The following is a 20,963-nucleotide window of genomic DNA, read 5'->3' as shown; positions in this document are numbered from 1 at the left end:
CTCCACTCTTCAAAGTGGGATGCAGAATGTTTTCTTAATAGATTTTATTATGCCAATTGACTTAGATGTCCCCTGAAACCATGGTCCCCACACCCCTGCCCCTGCTACACTGGCCTTCGAAGCATTCAGTTTATTCAGGAAACTTCTTTGCTTTTGGTTTAGTCCCATTGTACTGACCTCCCCTGTATTGTGTGTTGTCTTTCCCTTCACCTAAAGTAGTTCTTATCTACTATCTAATTAGTGAATACCCTTCTCCCACCCTCCCTCTCTCCCCCTCTTGTAGCCACCAAAGAATGTTTTCTTCTCAGTTTAAAGTATTTCTCAAGTTCTTATAATAGTGGTCTTATGCAATATTTGTCCTTTTGCAACTGACTAATTTCACTCAGCATAATGCCTTCCAGGTTCCTCCATGTTATGAAATGTTTCACAGATTCATCACTGTTCTTTATCAATGCGTAGTATTCCATTGCAGACTCACTCATTTCTTGTTAGACTTACTCCTAAAGTATTTTATGGTTATTATAGCTCTTATAGGGAGTCCTGGTGGCACAGTGGTTAAAGCGCTTGGCTGCTAACCAAAAAGCTAGTGGTTCAAATTCACCAGCCACAGCTCAGGAGAAAGATGTGGCAGTCTGCTTCGGTGAGGATCACAGCCTTGGAAACCCTATGCGCCAGTTCTACTCGGTCTTATAGGGTTGCTATGAGTCGGAATCAACCCAACAGCGACGGGTTTGGTGTAACTGGCTATTATTGCTACAGAAGAAAACAACAGATCTGGTATTCAGCTACTCACTGATTGCTTAACGCTTCTATCAGCTCTTTTTCCCCGCCGTTAATTATCTTGAGTGTTCTAGATAAACAACCATGCACTGGTAAAGAGAATTTCATCATTTCAGCCCCAGTATGTTTTTTTGCATCACTAGAGCCTCCAACACAATGCCAAATAACAGTGGTGTTAGCAGGTCATCCTGTTTTTACTGTAATGTCTCTAGGACTTTCCAGGTAATAAATTCTTCTTGCTCGTTTCTGATAAATACTTATAGAGAAGCTTCCTTTATCCTAGTTTAGAATGGACCATGAGTTTTATCAGACACTCATTTGGCATCCACCAAGAAAGTAACTTTCTTCTCCTTTAACTTATGAATATAATGAATTAAATTAGTAGCTCCCCAAATTTCAAAGTATACCTGAATTCCAGAAATAAACCCTACTTGGCTATACGGTGGAGCCCTGGTGGTGTAGTCATTAAGAGCTTGGCTGCTAACGGAAAGGTCGGCAGTTCGAATCCACCAGCCGCTTCTCGGGAACTCTATGGGGCAGTGCTACTCTGTCCTATAGGGTCCCTAGGGGGTCGGAATCAACTCAATGGCAACGTTTTTTTTTAATAGGTGGCTATTAGGTATTTTTAGTATATGGCTGACGTTAATTTGCTAATATTTTATTTAGGATTTTTGTACCTCATAAGTGATTTATAGTTTTCTGTGTTTATACGTTATTAAGTTTTGGAGTAAGCATTATATGAAGTATTTAACAAATCTGGGGAGAGTTTCCCAACTTTTCCCTTCCCTGGGACAGCTGAATACCATAGGAAAAGTCTGTTCACTGAAAGGCTGATAGGACTCTTCCATGACACCTTCTCTTACTGGTACTTTTAGGAAAAATAGATTTTGGGTGACATCTTCAACTTCTCCAATGATCACCATGACGCACAGTTTTCTTGAAATTAAAAAAAAAAAGTGATTTCTCTGATTTCCCATTTTCGTTACTTGTCCATCTCCTTTTTGTTCTTTATCAGAAATCTTGCTCATTTAAAAAAAAAACTAAGCATTTTTATTTATCAAGTGAATTAGTTTTTAAATTTTTATTTCACCAACTTCTGCTTTTATCTTTATTAATTTCTTTTTCCTACTTCTTTTGGTTTACTTTGCCTTTTGGTCTGTTTTATTTCTGCTTCATAAATCCCACATCTTATTCTCAGTCTTGTTTATGACATTGTAAATGGAAGCACGCAGGGCCCCGGGTTTGACCTGAGCTGTTTTGGCTGCACCCAGAAGTTTTCATGTGTGAACTTCTCTTGGTCGTTGATTTCTAACCAGTCTGTTGTTCCAGGGTAGAAGGAGCCTTGCTCACCCTTCCTCCTTGGAAGTCTGTAAGCACTGCTACCCCAGATCTGTGGTTCTCGGCCTCGGGTGCACATGAGAATCACTTGAAAGGCTAATAGACGCAAGAAACAAACAGTGCCTAGCCCCATCCTAGAACAAACACATCGGAAATCTGGGCTGAGCTGGGTCCCGGTGGTCTCTGAGTTCTCCCTGGGTCACTCAGGGGGGAGCAGGACTGAAGAGCTGTCCAGGGCCCAGGGTTTCTCCATGCTCAGTAGTCTAGTTTTCGTGCTGCCTAGAAGGGTTGCTATGAGTCAGAATCGACTTGACGGCAATGGGCTTGTTTTCTTCCTTTTTGGTTAGAAGCCTGGTTTCTTCTGACCTGCTCCTGGGCTATCCTCAGGTGGCTTGGCATCTCTCTTCCCCACCTCTGCTTGCTTGTTTAATCTCTTTTATGTCTCAGAAGATATTGACTGAAAACACTCTCTACAGTAATCCTGCCTCATTAACATGACAAAGACAACCCATTCCCATATGAGATTCTAACCACAGGCATAGATGTTAGGATCTACAACACCTATATGTATATTTTTTTTATTTTGGAGGGACATAATTCAATCCATAACAACCAACTATGTGTAAGCAAATTGTTCTTTCTTCCAACATTCCTGTCTGGCCCTCCTTTATCTTTACTAGTACCAGTTTTCAAAGGGTTGACTCCAGCTCATGGCAACACCGTGTGCGTCAGGGTAAAACTGTGCTCCATGGGGTTTTCAATGGCTGTTTTTTGGAAATACATCACCAGGCCTTTGTTCTGGGTGGACTTGGACCTCAACTTTTCGGTTAGCAGCTGAGCGCATTCATTGCGTGTGCCACCCGGGGACTCCCTTTGCCTAAATAGGACCCTTCCAAGACACCTGGTGGCGCAGTGGTTAAGAGCTCGGCTGATAAGCAAAAGGTCAGCAGTTGACTCAACAGCAATGGGTTTGGTTTGGTTTGGTTTGGTTTGGTTTGGTTTGGTTTAAGATACTTCTGCCTTCCCTTCTGTTAGGGGTTGCATGCTGGTTCCCAAAAAGATATGTTGAAATCCTAACTCCGGGGGTACCTGTGAACGTGACCTTGTTTGGAAATAAAGAACCAAAAACTCATTACTGTCCAGTAGATTCCCACGCATACGACCGTACAGGACAGAGTAGAACTGCCCCATAGGATTTCCAAGGAGCATCCTGGTGGATTGGAACTGCCGACCTTATCGGTTAGCAGCGGTAGCTCTTAACCACTGCACCACCGGGGTCTCCTGTTTGGAAACAGGGTCTTTGCAATGTTATCAGTAAGGTGAGGTCACAGGGGAGTAGGGCGGGCCCTGACCCAATGTGAGTGGTGTCCTCTAAAAGAGAAGAGGCCGAGACAGAGGAAAGACATCCACGTGATGACAGTTACACCGCAGCCGCAAGCCAAGGAACGCCTGGGGCCACCAGAAGCTGGGAGAGAGGAGGAAGGAGCCGCCCCAGGAGCCTTGCGAGAACATGGGCCTGCTCACACCCTGATTCGGACTTCTGGCCTCCAGAACTGTGATAATGCATCTTTGCTGTTTAAAGCGAGCCGCTTTGCGGCCCCTTGCTCTGGCAGCCCCGGGACACTCATGCCCCGCCCCCAAGGGCAGACGCCCCCGGGCGCGGGCGGTTGTGGGCCCGGCGCGCCTTACGCTTCCTGCGCTCCTCGTTGGCGGCCGCGCAGGTCCGGGCGTAGAGAACGCGCGTGCCCTGCAGCTCCTCCTCCTTCTGCCTTCGCGCGCAGGCGGCGATGGAGTAGCGGTCGTGGCTGCGCTCCAGCTGCATCTGCAGGCGCGCCAGTTGCTGCTGGACCCCGTAGAGGCTCACGCCCACCTCCTGCCGCTGGGCGTGCGTCTGCTTGGCGGCCACGGCCTGCGCGGAGAGAAGCGGGTCACGGTCGCGGGGACGCGGACGCACCGTGGGGGACTGGGATCCAGGAGGGGGCGTACCAGCTCCTGGAGCTCCAGCTTCAGCTTCTCTATCTGTCTGGTGAGGAAGCTCTTCAGCGCCGCCTGGAATCTGATCATCAGGGGCTGAAAAGAGAGGAGACCACACGCTAAGACTCCCTGCTCCGTCCAGGGGGCACCATAAGCCACCACGGGCTGGAACAGACAAGGCCCACGCGCTGGGCGCCCCCCATGTCTGACTGGACTTTCTGCTCTAGGAGCTCACATGGTACCCTATGGTCTCGCCCTTGGCACGGGACAGCTGGTGCGGGGCTGGCAGAGGGACAAGGGGCTGGGCCAGGGGCGTGTTGAGCCGCAGTCCAGGTGGCACCATGAGCACTGCCAAATGAGCGCTCAGAGAACTTCCCCAGGGCATGCTCGGCTCCTTCCGGCTGCAACTGGCGCACCGCTTTCCAGACTGGGACATCCAATCAAGGTTTGCTTTCCTGGGTTGGCCAAGCGGGGACTCGGGGTCTGGTCAGTAGGCTTAGGGCAGTGGATATCAACGAGGTTGTTGTGCCACCCCCCCAGGGGAACCTTTGGTCATGCCTGGAGATAGTTTTGGTTGTCACGACTGCCGGATTTGGGGGGAGTGCTACTGGGATTGAGTGGGTAGAGGCCAGGAACGCTGCTCCACATCCTACGGTGCACCTGACAGCCCCCATCCCAGAGAACGACCTGGCCCCAAATGCCAACAATGTCGAGGGTGGGAAGCCCTGACTCTAAGTATAGGAACATGAAGGTACCTATCACAGAGCACACAGGTGAGCAGGGTGGTGGACATACAGCGAGAGGGAATACAGCAGCTGGGTGGTGGGAAGTGCTCCATGGAAGGGCCTGTACGCCATGGGAAGGCATCTCTGAGTTAGTCTTCATCTAGGGCAGAAGCAAGCCCTGAGAAGGTTCTCTTACATGGTCTGGGTCCAAAACCACCAGCTGGGACTCATTCTCGGCCTCATCGCTTCCCTCAGACTCGCTCGGCTCCACCAGGGCCCCTTCCTCTGCTGGGCTTAACTGCTGGAGGTGGTCCAGGAATGGGGGCTGGACTGCTTCCCTCGGGTGGGCTTCCGACAGCTCTGGGGATGGAGAGGGGGCAGCAGACACCGTTGAGAAGTTACTGCAGACAGTGGTTAGTAACTATTGTGGGGAAGTCAACAGGCAAAGCTGATCTCAAACCTCTACAAAGGCCTTTATGAACCTCGTGCTGCAGGATGGAAAATGGAAAGGGGAGCCCCTGTCCAGGTGATGGTGGTAATGGTTGTGCAACATGTATGCAATTCATGTCGCTGAATTCTACATGTGAAAACTATTGGATGGCAAATATTTTGTTATATATATTTTTACCACAATATTAAAAAAATCCAAATGGGTTTGTGTTCAGGAATGCTGTTTTTCTACTGTAAATTCATTGATTCAGTGTATTCTGTAGAAAAGGAATTTTAAAGGTAGACAAGAAGGAAATTTATTTTGTAGATATTTTTTTTTTAATACAAAAATACAGGTCTCCATAGAAAGTGACTGCTTCCTGATGGACTAGATTTGATTTAAAAAAAAAAATTAGGAAACAGCTGAAAAGATTAAAAAGAAATGAAATAGTCAGTGAGGCTCTAGGTCCAGCTTTTCTACCCATCCAAGCTGGAGCAACCCCCATTCTTTTTTTGACTAGTTTTGACGTGCGCTGTCTTCACAGCCTGATGAACAAGGACTGTCCTTGGCATTTTTATCACATGGAATACAGCAAACTTACGCTTTGTGACTCAAAAATTAAACATTCCTCTTATGAACTGAATTGTGTCCCCCCAAAACATGTGGAAGTCCTAAGCCCCAGTACCTGTGAGTGCGACCTTGTTTGGAAAGAGGGTCTTTGAAGATGTTATCAGTTAGGTTAACGTGAGGTCATACAGGGGTAGGGTGGGTCTTGATCCAACATGAGTGGTGTCCTTATTTAAAAAAGGAGAAGGGACACAGAGGGCAGGCAGCCGCGTGGAGACAGAGGCAGAGAGCCGAGTGGGGCACCTACAAGCCAAGGAATGCCGTCAACTACCAGAAGCTGAAAGAGGAGAGAAGGACCCTCTCCTAGAGCCCCTGAAGGGAGTATGGGCCTGCCGACACCTCAATTTCAGACTTTTGGCCTCCAGGCTGTGAGAAAATGCATTTCTGTTGTTTTAAGCCACCAGGTTTGTGGAACTTTGATAGGGAAGCCACAGTTCATACCTCCTCTTCCATGTACACAGTGTTCTCCTGGAATATGAGAGCCAAGTAAAAAGCTAGGGGTGTGCCAGGAAGACCTTTGGACTACAGATACACGTTTAGGGGAGCTGTCTGCAGAGCCCCACCCCTCCCCCGAGGCCAGGTTTTTGTCAGGTGCCGTAGAGTCGGTTCCGAGTCACAGTGACCCTAAGTGCATCAGAACACACAGCAGGACACTGCCGGGTCCTGCACCATCCTCCACAATCCTTGCCATGCTTCAGCCCATCGTTGCAGCTGCTGTGTCAATCCAACTCATTGAAGGTCTTCCTCTTTTTCGCTGACCCTCTACTGTACCAAGCACGATGTCCTTCTCCAGGGACTGATCCCTCCTGATAACGTGTCCAAAGTACATGAGACAGAGTCTCGCCATCCTTGCTTCTAAGAAGCATTCTGGCTGTACTTCTTCCAAGACAGATTTGTTCGTTGTTTTGGCAGTCCATGGCGTATTCAATATTCTTTGCCAACACCATAATTCAAAGGCATCAATTGCATTTGAAGAATTGGTGCCTTTGATGCCTGAGACCAGGAGGCACTAAGAAATGGGAGTCAGGGGACCATGGATCTGGCATCATGGGATCTTGGCTAAGGCCCATTCCACCTCTTAATGGATATGTTAGTGAAGGACTCTCAGGCTCTTGTATGTTGGGTTGGTGTAAGGGTTAGATGACATAAAACAGAGTGCCTGCTCAATACTTTTACCCACTTATTTTAATGAGAGATTCCCAGCTGTGCAGGAGAAGAGGCACCAGGTAACGAAAGCATGGCATCACCTGCCCAGGGCAGCACCCCCATCAGACGGTACCTGGCTGCTGTATGAAGGGGGTCTCCATGCTCAGGAGGAGCTCGTCGGCATCAGAGGACACGATGCTGCTCCCCTGGCTCAGGTGGAAGCGGTGGCGCGCCCATATAGGGAACTTCTGCTCCTGGGGGTCTTCGCTGGCTTTTTCCTACAGCAAAAACAACCCAGGTCAAATTCACAAGGGCTTAACAAGGACCCAGAAGCTATTTGACTTTGACTCATTCTATTGTTCAAATTCAACAGTTGTTCAAGCAACAGAAAACTGAGTATAAAGATGGCTTGCCTTTGGCAAATGGTCAAAATACAAAACATGTAAACCTTCCCTGGGGAATACAGGGAATTCTGCCTGCTCTATCTCTGCAGCTAAAACATGTGGGTACTGGGGCAGGACTGTGAAGTGGACCCCACTATTGACCCCCCAGGGAAGCAGCATTTCTACACAGCCTTTCCACAAAAGCATGCCAGACAGCTTCAAAACCAGATGAGGGTCTTCCCAGAGGATGGGTCCTTCTTCTCTTCTTTCAAACTGCTCCACTTTTGGGAAATTTCAGTAAGAAAATATCTTCCCCTCAGTAAAAATTCCTGCCTCCATTTTAGCCTTAGAACAGACTCTTGCAGTTACCATTGTTCGCAGGGAGAGGCGGATGATAAGCTAGTCGGAGTTAGTAACAACAAAGTCTAAAGCAGTGCCTTACCACCCCCAGAGAACACTGTACCAGAATCATCTCCTGCAACCCTCATGATAACCCCACCAGGCGGGGTACTAAGCATTTCTGTTATGCGTAGGGGCAAGCAGCCTCACAAAAGAAAAAGGGCTCATCTAAGTTCTCACAGCCAGCGAGGGCAGCTTCCAAACCAGGGCTGTCTTAGGCCCCAGTCGATGCTCTCTCTAACGGTCTTCTCAGACGGTGTTGACTCCAGAGATGATTCCTGAGGATTCCAAAGCTGTGATGACATTAATGAGGTCCCAGGGTCAAAAGCCCACCCCCTGCCCTGCACCACCCCCAGAGTGCCCTTCTGGTTGATCACATTAGGAAACTGTTCCCCGGTGGATTCGCTAGAAACTAGATCTGATGATGAAAACTGGGTGTCAGCTCAAGATGTGTGATGGAATGACCTACACTTCAAATCTGCTGCTTGTCTTCCGGTGTGAAGAAGATGTTCAGTTGTTAAATTCTTAAAAGTGGTTCTGATCATTTGTTTGTCATTTGTAATCATAAATGCTTAATGGGGGCTCCTTAAATTGTTCTCCAAAGTTAGTAACTATTTATTTTAGGTTTCACGGGGCAGTGGAGGGGACAGGATCGCTTTGTGGTTCAGAACGGAGTCTTCAGAGCAAGAGCCACGTCTGCCGTGACAGCAGCATAACCTTGAATTCCTGGGAGAAATCCTACTTGGTCGTGGTGTCTAATCCTTTTAAAATGGATTGGGTTCGCTAGTATTTTGTTGAAGATTTTTATATCGGTATTCATAAAGGACATTGATCTGTAGTTTTCTTGTTGTATCTTTATCTGGTGTTGGTATCAGCTGGCCTCATAGAATGAGTTAGGAAGTATTTCCTCATCCTGTATTTTCTTGGATGTTTGAGAAGACTTTTTCCTATTTCCTCTTGAATTATTTGGTAGAATTCATCAGCGATAAAGATGGACTTTCATTATATCTATTCAATCTGTATGCTGAGCAAATAATCCGAAAAGCTGGAATATATCAAGAAGAACCAGGTACCAGGATTGGGGGAAGACTCATTAACAACCTGCTTTTTTATGCAGATGACACAACCTTGCTTGCTGAAAGTGAAGAGGACTGGAAGCACTTACTGATGAAGATCAGAGACCACAGCCTTCGGTATTGGCTATACCTCAACATAAAGAAAACAAAAACCCTCACAGCTGAACCAATAAGCAACATCATGGTAAATGGAGAAAAGATTGATGTCGTCAAGAATTTCCTTTTACTTGGATCCACAACCAACACCCGTGGAACCAGCAGTCAAGAAATCAAAAGACACATTGCAATGGGCAAATTTGCTGCAAAAAGATCTCTTTAAAGCGTTAAAAAGCAAAGACTGTCACCTTCAAGACTAAGTTGTGCCTGACTCAAGCCATAGTGGTTATATGCATGTGAAAGCTGGACAATGAATAAGTAAGACCAAAGAAGAATGAACCCCTTTGAACTGTGGTGTTGATGAAGAAAGAATACTGAATATACCCTGGACTGCCAAAAGAACGGACAAATCTGTCTTGGAAGAAGTACAACCAGAAGGCTCCTTAGAAGCAAGGATGGCGAGACTGTGCCGTATGCACTTTGGACATGTTGTCGGGAGAGATCAGTCCCTGGAGAAGGATGTCATGCTTGATAAATTAGAAGATCAGTGAAAAAGAGAAAGACCCTCAACGAGACGGACTGACAGAGTGGCCTCAACAATGGCCTCAAGCATAACAACAATTGTCGTAGGATTGGGCAGTGTTTCGTTTTGTTGTACATGGGGAAGCTACAAGTCAGAACTGGCCCCACAGCACCTAACAACAACAAAGAAGGACTTATTCTGCCATTTGGCTATTTGTTCTCTGTGCGTCTTGTACCTTTTCCGGCCTTTATTTCCTTGAATACTGCCCTTTTTTGTGTGTTTAGTTGATATTTTGCAGTGAATCACTTTGATTCTATTTCCTTTTCTGTATTTCTTTTTGTTTAATTTTCTTTATGGTTACCATGGGGCTTACATTTACCATCCTAAATTTATGAAAATTTAGTTTAAATTGATACCAACTTAAATAACGCACAAAACTTTGTTCCTATATTACTCTTTCCTTGTCCTTTATGTTGATGTAACAAATCATATCTTTATAAATTGTGCGCCTGGTGTCTTACATTTATAATTATCATTTATGCTTCTGCCTTTTATATCATGTAGAACATAACAAATAGATTTACAAATAAAAAATATAGCAAAACTGACGTTTATATTTGCCCCTGAAATTACCTTTACCAAAGGTGTTTATTTCTTCATACAGCTTCAAGTTACTCTCTGGTGTCTTCTTTCAAATGGGAGCACTATTCTAGCATTTCTTTTAGGGAAGATCTGGTGGTAATGAACTTCCTCAGCTTTTATCTGAGATTGTCTTGATTTCACCCTCATTTGTGAAGGACAGTTTTGCCAGGTACAGAATCCTCGAATGTCAGTTTTTTTTGTTTGTTTGTTTTTTTAACTTTCTTTCTTTCAGCGCCTTAGCTTCCTTTCATCCCCCTGCCTTCTGGTCTCCATGGTTTCTGAGGAGAAATCAACATTTATTTTTACTGGAGCTCCCTTTTACAAGATGGTTCGCTTTTCTCTCTCACTGTTTTTTTTATTTTCTAGAATTTTAATTTGTTTATTCTCTATACTTTTGGTGGAATATTAAGGATTCACCAGACCCTTGTTGTCTTTATTAGTAGGTTGTCATTATAATAATTAATAGCATCAAACCAGCAACACTACTTTTCAAGAACCCATGGAAAGGAAAATTTGGGAGAGAAACAGGCTTTTTTTCTTCTCGTGATGGAATGTCTCCATCTTTGTAAATTATTATTTTGAATACAAAATCCAAAATGTGTAAATTATTATTTTGAATACACAATCCAAAATGTGCAGTGTCTCCCTCTTGCCCCTGTATCCCAGCCATTCAATTCCCTTCCATAGTGACAACCATTATTACCAATGCCTCGTTTAGTCTTCCAGAAAGAGCCTATGCATACAAAAGTATACCTTCCTCTTCCCCCATACATCATAACATATAACATGTACTATTCTGTACTATACACTTTTCCTTAACGTATTTTTGAAGATCACCCCCAAACAAAATTTTGTCTCATTCTTTCTAAACGGCTGCAGGTTTCCTTTTGTTTGGCTGTGTCATAAATTATTTAACCGGTATTATTTACATAGAAACGTAGGATTTTTGCAGTTTTTGGTATAGCAAATAATTCTTCAATCTTTGTACATATATTGTTTCCTAGAATGAATTGACGGATCAAATAATAGGCGCATTTGCTTTTCTCTTACTACTTTTAAGATTCTGTCTTTGATTTTTGATAGTTGGATTATAATGTGTATCTGCGTAGATCTCCTTAAGTTTATCCTATAAGAGCTTCTTGTATGTGCAGATTCATGTCTTTTGTAAAATTTGGAAAGTTTGTAGCCATTATTTCTTTCTGCCCCTTTCTCTTACTCCTCTCTTTCTGGGACTCCCATAATACACATATTGGCCTGCTTAATGGTGTCCCACAGGTCTCTTATACTCTATTCATTTTGCTTTTTTTTTTTTTCTTCCTTTTTGTTCCTTAGACTGGATCATTTCAATTGTCCTATTTTCAAGTTCACTGATTCTTTCTTCTACCAGTTCAGATCTGCTGTTAAGTCCCTTCAGTGAATTTTTAATTTCAGTTATTTTAATTTACAGCTCCAGAATTTCTTTTCTTTTTTCTTTTTGGCTTCTTTTTATAATTTCTATCTCTTTGTTAATATTCTCATTTTGTTCCTATATCATTTTTAAATTTTCTTTAGTTCTTTACATATATATATGTATATATATGTTGTTGTTAAGTGTTGTTGAGTTGGTTTCAACTCATAGTGACCCTATGTAAACCAGAACGAAACACATGGTCCTGTGCCATCCTCACAATCATTGTTATACTTGAGCCATTGTTGCAGCCACTGTGTCAATCCATCTTGTTGTATATATATATATCTATATAAAGCCTCTTTGAGCATATTTAAAACAGTTGTTTTAAAGTCTGTATCTAGTAGATCCATTGTCCTGTCTTCCTTAAGGGTGGTTTCTGTTGATTTTGTTCCTTTGAATGGGCTATCCTTTTCTATTTCTCTATATGCCTTGTAATTTTTTCTGTTGAAAATGCAACATTTGAATAGTATTATGTGGTAGTTCTAGAACTCAAGTTTTCCCCCTTCCTTAGGGTTATCTAGGTTTTTTGCTTTCTTTCTTTCTCCTTTCATTTCTTTTTCTATTGTTGAAAGATGTGGAAGTCTGTAAGATTAGTGGCTTTTCCAAATTACTTTGCAGAAACAAATGGAAGAAAAAGCATTGGAGAACACACCTTGCCTTAGTTATCTAGTGCTGTTTTAACAGAAATACCACAAGTGGATGGCTTTAACAAAGAGAAATTTATTCACCCACAGTCTAGGAGGCTAGAAGTCTGAATTCAGGGTGCCAGCTCCAGGGGAAGGTTTTATCTCTCTGTTTGCTCTGAGGGAGGTCCTTGTCATCAATCTTCCCCAGTCAAGGAGCATCTTAGCTCAGGGACCCCAGGTCCAAAGGACATGCTTTTCTCCTGGCTCTTGTTTCTTGGTGGTATGAGGTCCCCCTTGTCTCTCTGCCCACTTCTCTCTTTTATAGCTCAAAACAGATTGGCTTAAATTGTAGATTAATTTTATAGATTAAGTTTATGTAACTGCCAATAATCTCATCTCATCGACATCATAGAGATAGGATTTAGAACACATAGGGAAATCACATCAGATGACAAAATGGTGGACAATCAGACAATACTGGGAATCATGACCTAGCCAAGTGGACAGATATTTTAGGGGGACACAACTCAATCCATGACACACCTCTCATAATTTTTGCAGCACGGCACTATGCTGGGGCAATCCTTAACCAGCTTACAATGAGCGGGGAGACCCATCTGAAGAAAAATTTTAGGATTACTTCAGATATTTCTGGGCATGTGTCTTTCCCTGGGCATGCACATGGCTCTCTGAATTATACACATTCAAGTGCCTTTAAATGCCCCAATTTCCCAAAGAAATTTTCTCCCCAGGGTTTTGACTCTGGTGTCTCAATCACTTTCTCTTGTCCCATGTGCCCACAGGCTCCTCGGTTCACTTTGCAATGCCTCAGGCTGTGCCTGTCACTCCTCCATCCTGGGTGACCTCTGAGATGGATGAAACAGAGACAAATGCTGTGCTTTAGTCCTTTAGGTCAACACTCGACTGATTCAAACAGGCAAACACCATATTTTGTTAACAAGGTAAGCTCTGCTCACTCCAGAACCAAGGGCCAAGATCCCAAGCTGGAAACATGGCTGCTACTTCAAGCCGACTGCCAAGCAGGGGTGGGGGTGGTGCTCAAGCCAGTGTCAAGAAAAGTCTCAGAGTCTGACGAAACTTTATCTGGCCACTGTGATTCCCCAGCTGGTCACCAGAGTTCTAACAAGGCTAGTACTGTCATTTTCTGCTTTTTTTTTTTTTATTCCCCTGTAGGAGAATGGGAATGTGTAGCTTCTTACTCTGCCATCTTGGTTCCAGTCTCTATTGTTATTGCTCTTACTGTCTAGAACTGTGTTGTCCAATAGGGTAGCCACTAGCAAGAGGTAGTGTTTAAATTTAAAATTAGAGTATTTAAAAAATTAAAAAATCAGTTCCCCCAGCATGCTTGGCACATTTTGAGTACTCAGTGGCCACATGTAACTAATGGCTACCATATCAAGAGCTCAGGTATTGAATGTTCCCATCATCACAGAAAGTTCTACTGGACGGTGCAGGTCTAGAGACTGGAAACCTGGATGCAGTGACATGGTTAGTGGTATGGAATGCCACCAGCCTTGGTTTTGGACACACCGAAGAAGAGCCTAGGATCACTCGGCATTTGATAGTGGATCCTGAGACCTCCGTTTGCTAAGACATTTTTAACAGGGATTGCAATTTGTATTTATAGTGTATCCCTAAGTTCCTCGCGTAAGGGCGATGAGCCACACGGGCAGTAAGATGCATAAAGCAGAATTCAGGGCTACTTACCAATTTGTTAAGCTGGTCGCTTTGCTCAGATGACTCTTCACTCAGTTCTGATGAACTGGTGCAGTCTTTAAGATCAGCTCCTTCGTTTACTCCTTCATGCAGGTTTGTGGAACCTACTTCATCTTCAGACGGTTTCTCAGGACTGAAATCCGTATCACTGACGAATAGTGCACTGATTTTCGCTTCAGGGGATTCGACTTCCACTTCAGATTCGGCTTCCACTTCGGATTTGACATCCACTTGGGATTCAGTTTCCACGTCAGATCTAATTCCCCCTTGGGATGCACCTTCCCTTTGGAATGCACCCTCCCCTGGGGATGCGCTTTCCCCTTGGATTGTGCCTTCCACTTGGGTTGTATCTTCCCCATCAGCTGCAACTTCCGGTTGGGCCGTGATTTCCCCTTCAGAATCCTCCATAGCACCAATAGCTTCTTTACTTTTCTGATCGTTCCTATCCTCTAGTGGTAAGACCTGTAGTGGTACAGCCGGGAAATAAGTCAGAAAAAGAACTCTACAGAATCTAGTGGGGTTTTATTCTAAATGTTGTAATTTACACTGATAGGAAAACTGCATTTAGGCTCTTAAGAACATCGCCAAAAGAAAATGTCTCATGCTTTTACTTATCTGGGTTTTTTTTGGCAATAATTTTGCAGCTTTCATTATAGGAAATGAGTTCTGAAAAACTCCGGGCAATCCAAGAGAAGACTATCCATTACATTCCTGACTAGTGGCCTACACTTTACAGTAGGGTGTAGGCAGAATCAGTTTCTCTGCAACTGAATGAGTTTATTCTAGTGTAAGGTAACAGGATCATACAATTTACTTGAGAGGTCCTTACTGGTTTGAATTTCTATAAATGCAAGCCTGGGATAAATCTCAGGACTTTGAATTGGTTTGTTCAGACTTGAATTCCTGTTGAGAATTTGCATTTCCACCCAGATATACTGAATCAGAATCTACATTTTAATAAGATCCCCAAGTGATTCTTATGTATAATAAATTTTGAGAACCACTGTTCTACTAGTGGTTCTCAGAGTTGGTCCCTAACCAGCAGCATTAGTATCGCCTGGGAACTTCTTAGAAATGCAAATTATCAGCAGGGGTGCAAACTGAAACTATCCAGTTGAAGCCTGCAATCTTCCCACGTGCAGCCTTACCCTGTCACCTTCATTATTTTGTTCCTCTTCTCTGTCAGAAGTGGATCCACCTTCTGGGTGAGACCTGGTTTCAGAGAAACAATTTCACAGTTTCAAATAATAGCTCCTCCTCCAGCCCTTTGGCATTTATCATCTCCTGAAATTCTGTGTATCTTGTTATTATTGATTATCGGTCTCCCCTCTAGGCTGTCGGCTCTGTGACTTTGTCGTGTTCATTACGGGGGCCACAAAATAGTAGCCTCATGAGTGAATGAAAAACACAGTTATTGAAAAATTAAAGAAAGAGTGAAGCCAGAAAAGTCACCTGAAATGTAGGCTGGCATCTGTGACAAGGCTGGGAAAATACAAGGTATGAGAAAGTTGTGCAAAAAATGACAAATACTCTAAGAACTCTCCTTTTTCTGTAATTTAGATAGCACGAAAATGCCACGATTTACACTTTAAAAATAATTTTGTTTTTTTCTAATTAAAAATATAAGCTCACTGTAAAAGGAAAAGGTCAAACACAGAAATGTGTGGCACAATGAATGTCCCTTGAGACTTTTCCTCCCCTTTCCCAACATAACCAGTGAAAACAGTGGGTCATTCAGGTGTATAGTCTTTAAAAATGTTTTCTATGTATTTAAACACACATACACATATATATTCGCACACATAAAAAATATATGTACAGAGGCAGAGCCAAGACGGCGGAATAGACAGACGCTTTTGGTGAGCCCTTTTTACAACAAAGACCCGAAAAAACAAGTGAAACGAGTATATTTGTGACAGGCTGGGACCCTGAACATCAAAGGCAAGCTTAGACAATGAACTGAGGGGCAGGGGAAGGAAGAGACGGTTCAGAAGCGGAGAGGAGTTGCCGGACCTGAATAGCGGGAAGCCCTGAGTCTACATTTCCGGAGTGGCGGCGGTGGGGGGCTAGTCCTAGCATTGGGCCTCAGTTTCCTCAGGGAGAAGCAGCAGCCACACAGCCCGCTCACACCTCTGGAACCTGAGGAGAACGGTGCTTTCGGCAAAAGCTAAGTACTTGCGTATATTTTACCCTCCCTGCCCCCAACCCCCAGGCCGGCTTCAGCGGCTGAATCCCTGGGCCTGAGATAGACCCCGGTGAGCAACTAGAGCCATCCTCCCGGCCTTGGGAAAGGAAAAAATTTGCAACTGAGGGGAAAAGATAATATGCTAGCTCCATTAACTGGGGGAGCTCAGGACAGAAGCGGCTTCTGTCCAGGCAAACCATCCATGGACCTTGGGCACCTTTCTCTTCTGCAGGGACCTGTGTGGGCCTATTTCAGGAGAATAGGCCCTTGTTGGCAAACTTCAACCATTTCAGCAGTGCGGTGGAGAGGTGGGTGTTTGATGTTTGACATTGCTTTGCCTATTAAACAAGGTCCTCACCTACCCACAACAGGGACCTAAGGACTGGTGGCTCCACTTGGGTCGCCCAGCCACCCGTGACAGGGGTCCAGGGATAACTGGCACCTCCCAGTCCTTACAACAAAAATTTTGGTTTTTTTTATAGTCCCTCTGCAGAGCCCACCCACCAGCACGCTGTAGGGAACAGAGACACGTTTTCCTCAGAGACACTTGGGGGTTAGTTCTCAGCCCCCTGCCTTGTTCAGAGCGTGACCCCCTGCTGCAATCAGATACCGGTATATATGCCAATCACCCCTGCCCCTCTAAGTCTGTAGGACAGAGCCTGTACCACACACTTGATGATCAGCTACCTGGAAACCTGAGCTGAATTCATACAAGAAAACTGAATGGACTCCTAGACTGATATACCTGAGAACAGCTCTAGCTAGCTGGGGACAGGACGTCAGAGCTCCAAAGGTGAAAATAATCAAGCTAGCTCACTCAAGCAACCCATAGGGGTATACTAAAACAAAACAAAGCAAGCAGCTACGACACAGTAAGCAAGCATAAACTAATACAATAACTTATAGATGGCTCGGAGACAACAGTCAATATCAAGTCACATAAAGAAACAGGCCATGATCAGCTCAACAGGCTCTCAAAACAAAGAATCCAGGGATCTTCTAGATGTAAGTGCATTCCTGGAATTACCAGATGCAGAATACAAAACTTTAATATACAGAACCCTTCAAGACATCAGGAAGGAAACGAGGCAATATGCAGAACAAGCCAAGGAACACACAGATAAAGCAACTGAAGAACTCAGAAAGATTATTCAGGAACATAATGAAAAGTTTAATAAGCTGGAAAAATCCATCAACAGACAGCAATCAGAAATTCAGAAGATTAACAATAAAATTACAGAATTAGATAACTCAATAGAAAGTCAGAGGAGCAGAATTGAGCAAGTAGAAGCTAGATGTTCTGAACTTGAAGATAAATCACTTGGCACTAATATATTTGAAGAAAAATCAGATAAAAGAATTTAAAAAAATGAAGAAACCTTAAGAATCATGTGGGTCTCTATCGAGAGAAATAATCTACGAGTGATTGGAGTACCAGAACAGGGAGGGATAACAGAAAATACAGAGAAAATTGTTGAGGATTTGTTGGCAGAAAACTTCCCTGATATTGTGAAAGATGAGAAGATATCTATCCAAGATGCTCATCAAACTCCAAATAAGGTAGATGTTAAAAGATAGTCACCAAGACATATTAAAATCAAGCTTGCCAAAACCAAAGATAAAGAGACAATTATAAGAGCAGCGAGGTATCAAAGAAAAGTCACCTACAAAGGAGAGCCAATAAGAATAAGCTTGGACTACTTGGCAGAAGCATGCAGGCAAGAAGGCAATGGGATGACATTTTTTAAAAATTGAAGGAAAAAAATTGCCTGCCAAGAATCAAATATCTATCAAAACTGTCTCTTAAATATGAAGGTGAAATTAAGACATTTCCAGATAAACACAAGTTGAGGGAATTCGTAAAAAACAAAACTACAAGAAATACTAAAGGGAGTTCTTTGGCTAGAAAATTCATAATAATATCAGGTATCGACCCAAGACTAGAACACTGAGCAGAGCAACCAGAAGTCAACCCAGACAGGGAAATCCAAAAAAAAAAAAAAAGCAAGATTAAAAAAAAAAAAAAGCCCAACACAGGGTAATGGCGATGTTATTATATAAAAGAAGACAACATTAAAATAATAAAGAGGGACAAAGAAATGTAATCATACACCTTCCATATGGAGAGGAAGATACGGCGATACAAAGAAATAAATGTTAGTTATAAATTTAGAAAAATAGGGGTAAATAATAAGGTAACCACAAAGGAGACAAACTATCCTACTCATCAAAATAAAATACAAGGGAAAAATACAGACTCAGCAGAAACAAAACGAACAACAACAAATATGAGGAAAGGACAATATACAAAGAAAATCTACTTAGCACATAAAATCAAGTGGGAAAAAGAAGCTGTCAACACACACACAAAGGCATCAAAATGATAGCACTAAATTCATACCTATCCATAATAACCCTGAATGTAAATGGACTAAATGCACCAATAAAGACACAGAGAGTGGCAGAATGGATTAAAAAACAAGATCTGTCTATATGTTGCCTACAAGAGACACACCTTAGACTTAGAGATGCAAAGAAACTAAAACTTAAAGGATGGAAAAAAATATATCAAGCAAACCACAATCAAAAAAGAGCAGGAGTGGCAATATTAATTTCTGACGAAATAGACTTTAAAGTTAAATCCATCAGAAAGGATAAGGAAGGACACCGTATAATGATTAAAGGCACAATACACCAAGAAGATATAAGCATATTAAATGTTTATGCACCCAATGACAGGGCTGCAAGATACATAAAACAAACTCTATCAGCATTGAAAAGTGAGATAGACAGCTCCACAACAATAGTAGGAGACTTCAACACACCATTTTCAGTGAAGGACAGGACATCCAGAAAAAAAGCTCAATGAAGACACGGAAGATCTAAATGCCACAATGAACCAACCTGACCTCATAGACATATACAGAACACTCCACCCAACAGCAACCAAGGATACTTTCTTTCTAGTGCACATGAAACATTCTCTAGAATAGACTACAAATTAGGTCATAAAGCAAGCCTTAGCGGAATCCAAAACGTTGAAATATTACAAAGCATCTTCTCTGACCATAAGGCCATCAAAGTGGAAATCAGTACCAGGAAAAGCAGGGAAAAGAAATCAAACACTTGGAAACTGAACAATACCCTGCTCAAAAAAGACTGGATTATAGAAGACATTAAGGATGGAATAAAGAAATTCAGAGAATCCAATGAGAACGAAAACACTTCCTGTCAGAACCTTTGGGACACAGCAAAAGCGGTGCTCAGAGGCCAGTTTATATCAATAAACGCACACATCCAAAAAGAAGAAAGGGCCAAAATCAAAAAACTACGCCTACAAATTGAACAAATAGAAAGAGAGCAACAAAAGAAACCCACAGGCACCAGAAGAAAACAAATAATAAAAATTAGAGCTGAACTAAATGAAATAGAAAACAGAAAAACAATGGCAAGAATTAACAAGACCAAAAGCTGGTTTTTTGAAAAACTCAACAAAATTGATAAACCACTGGCCAAACTGACAAAAGAAAAACAGGAGAGGAAGCAAATAACCCGAGTAAGAAATGAGATGGGCAATATTACAACAGACCCAACTGAAATTAAAAGAATCATATCAGATTACTATGAAAAACTATACTAAAAAAAAATTGAAAACCTAAAAGAAATGGATGAATTCTTAGAAACACACTACCTACCTAAACTAACACAAACAGAGGTAGAACAACTAAATAGACCCATAACAAAAGAAGAGATTGAAAAGCTAATCAAAAAACTCCCAACAAAAAAAAGCCCTGGCCCAGACGGCTTCACTGCAGAGTTCTACTAAACTTTCAGAGAAGAGTTAACACCACTACTACCAAAGGTATTTCAGAGCATAGAAAAGGATGGAATACTAGCAAACTCATTCTATGAAGCCACCATATTCCTGATACCAAAACCAGGTAAACACACCACAAGAAAAGAAAATTATAGACCTATATCCCTCATGAATGTAGATGCAAAAATCCTCAACAAAATTCTAGCCAATAGAATTCAACAACATACCAAAAAAATAATTCACCATGACCAAGTGGGATTCATACGAGGTATGCAGGGATGGTTCAACATTAGAAAGAAAATTAATGTAATCCACCATATAAATAAAACAAAAGACAAGAATAACATGATTTTATCAATTGATGCAGAAAAGGCATTTGACAGAGTTCAACACTCATTCATGATAAAAACTCTCAGCAAAATAGGATTAGAAGGAAAATTTCTCAACATAATAAAGGGCATTTATACAAAGCAAGCCAACAGCCAACATCACCCTAAATGGAGACAGCCTGAAAACATTCCCATCGAGATCAGGAACCAGACAAGGATGCCCTTTATCACCACTCTTATTCAACATTGTGCTGGAAGTCCTAGCCAGAGCAATTAGGCTAGATAAAGAAATAAAGCGCATCCAGATTGGCAAGGAAGAAGTCAAAGTATCTCTATTTGCAGATGACATGATCTTATACACAGAAAATCCTAAGGAATCCTCCAGAAAACTACTGAAACTAATAGAAGAGTTCAGCAGAGTATCGGGACACGAGATAAACATACAAAAATCAGCTGGATTCCTCTACACCAACAGAAAGAACATCGAAGAGGAAATCACCAAATCAATGCCATTTACAGTAGCCCCCCAGAAGATAAAATACTTAGGAATAAATCTTACCAGAGATGTAAAAGACTTATACAAAGAAAACTACAGTACACTTCTGCAAGAAACCAAAAGAGACTGACATAAGTGGAAGAACGTACCTTGTTCATGGATAGGAAGACTTAACGTTATAAAA

At 42.7% G+C, this 20,963-nt stretch overlaps 1 protein-coding gene across 1 annotated transcript in view; it reads right to left on the bottom strand.

Moving 5' to 3' along the window:
• Nucleotides 1–20,963, bottom strand: part of CCDC40 (coiled-coil domain containing 40) — a 73,965-nt gene that overhangs the window by 48,360 nt on the left and 4,642 nt on the right. Inside the window, exons 2-7 of the mRNA XM_049860939.1 lie at nucleotides 15,101–15,164; nucleotides 13,944–14,414; nucleotides 7,154–7,298; nucleotides 5,014–5,177; nucleotides 4,105–4,188; nucleotides 3,808–4,027 (exon numbers count right to left, since the gene is read on the bottom strand). Of these exons, the coding sequence (XP_049716896.1) occupies nucleotides 3,808–4,027; nucleotides 4,105–4,188; nucleotides 5,014–5,177; nucleotides 7,154–7,298; nucleotides 13,944–14,414; nucleotides 15,101–15,164 (1,148 nt within the window). The remainder of the gene's footprint in view (nucleotides 1–3,807; nucleotides 4,028–4,104; nucleotides 4,189–5,013; nucleotides 5,178–7,153; nucleotides 7,299–13,943; nucleotides 14,415–15,100; nucleotides 15,165–20,963) is intronic.

The sequence above is a fragment of the Elephas maximus genome, chromosome 19 (assembly GCF_024166365.1).
Source record: "Elephas maximus indicus isolate mEleMax1 chromosome 19, mEleMax1 primary haplotype, whole genome shotgun sequence".
Classification (NCBI taxonomy): domain Eukaryota; kingdom Metazoa; phylum Chordata; class Mammalia; order Proboscidea; family Elephantidae; genus Elephas; species Elephas maximus.
This window is presented reverse-complemented; position numbering and strand designations above follow the sequence as displayed.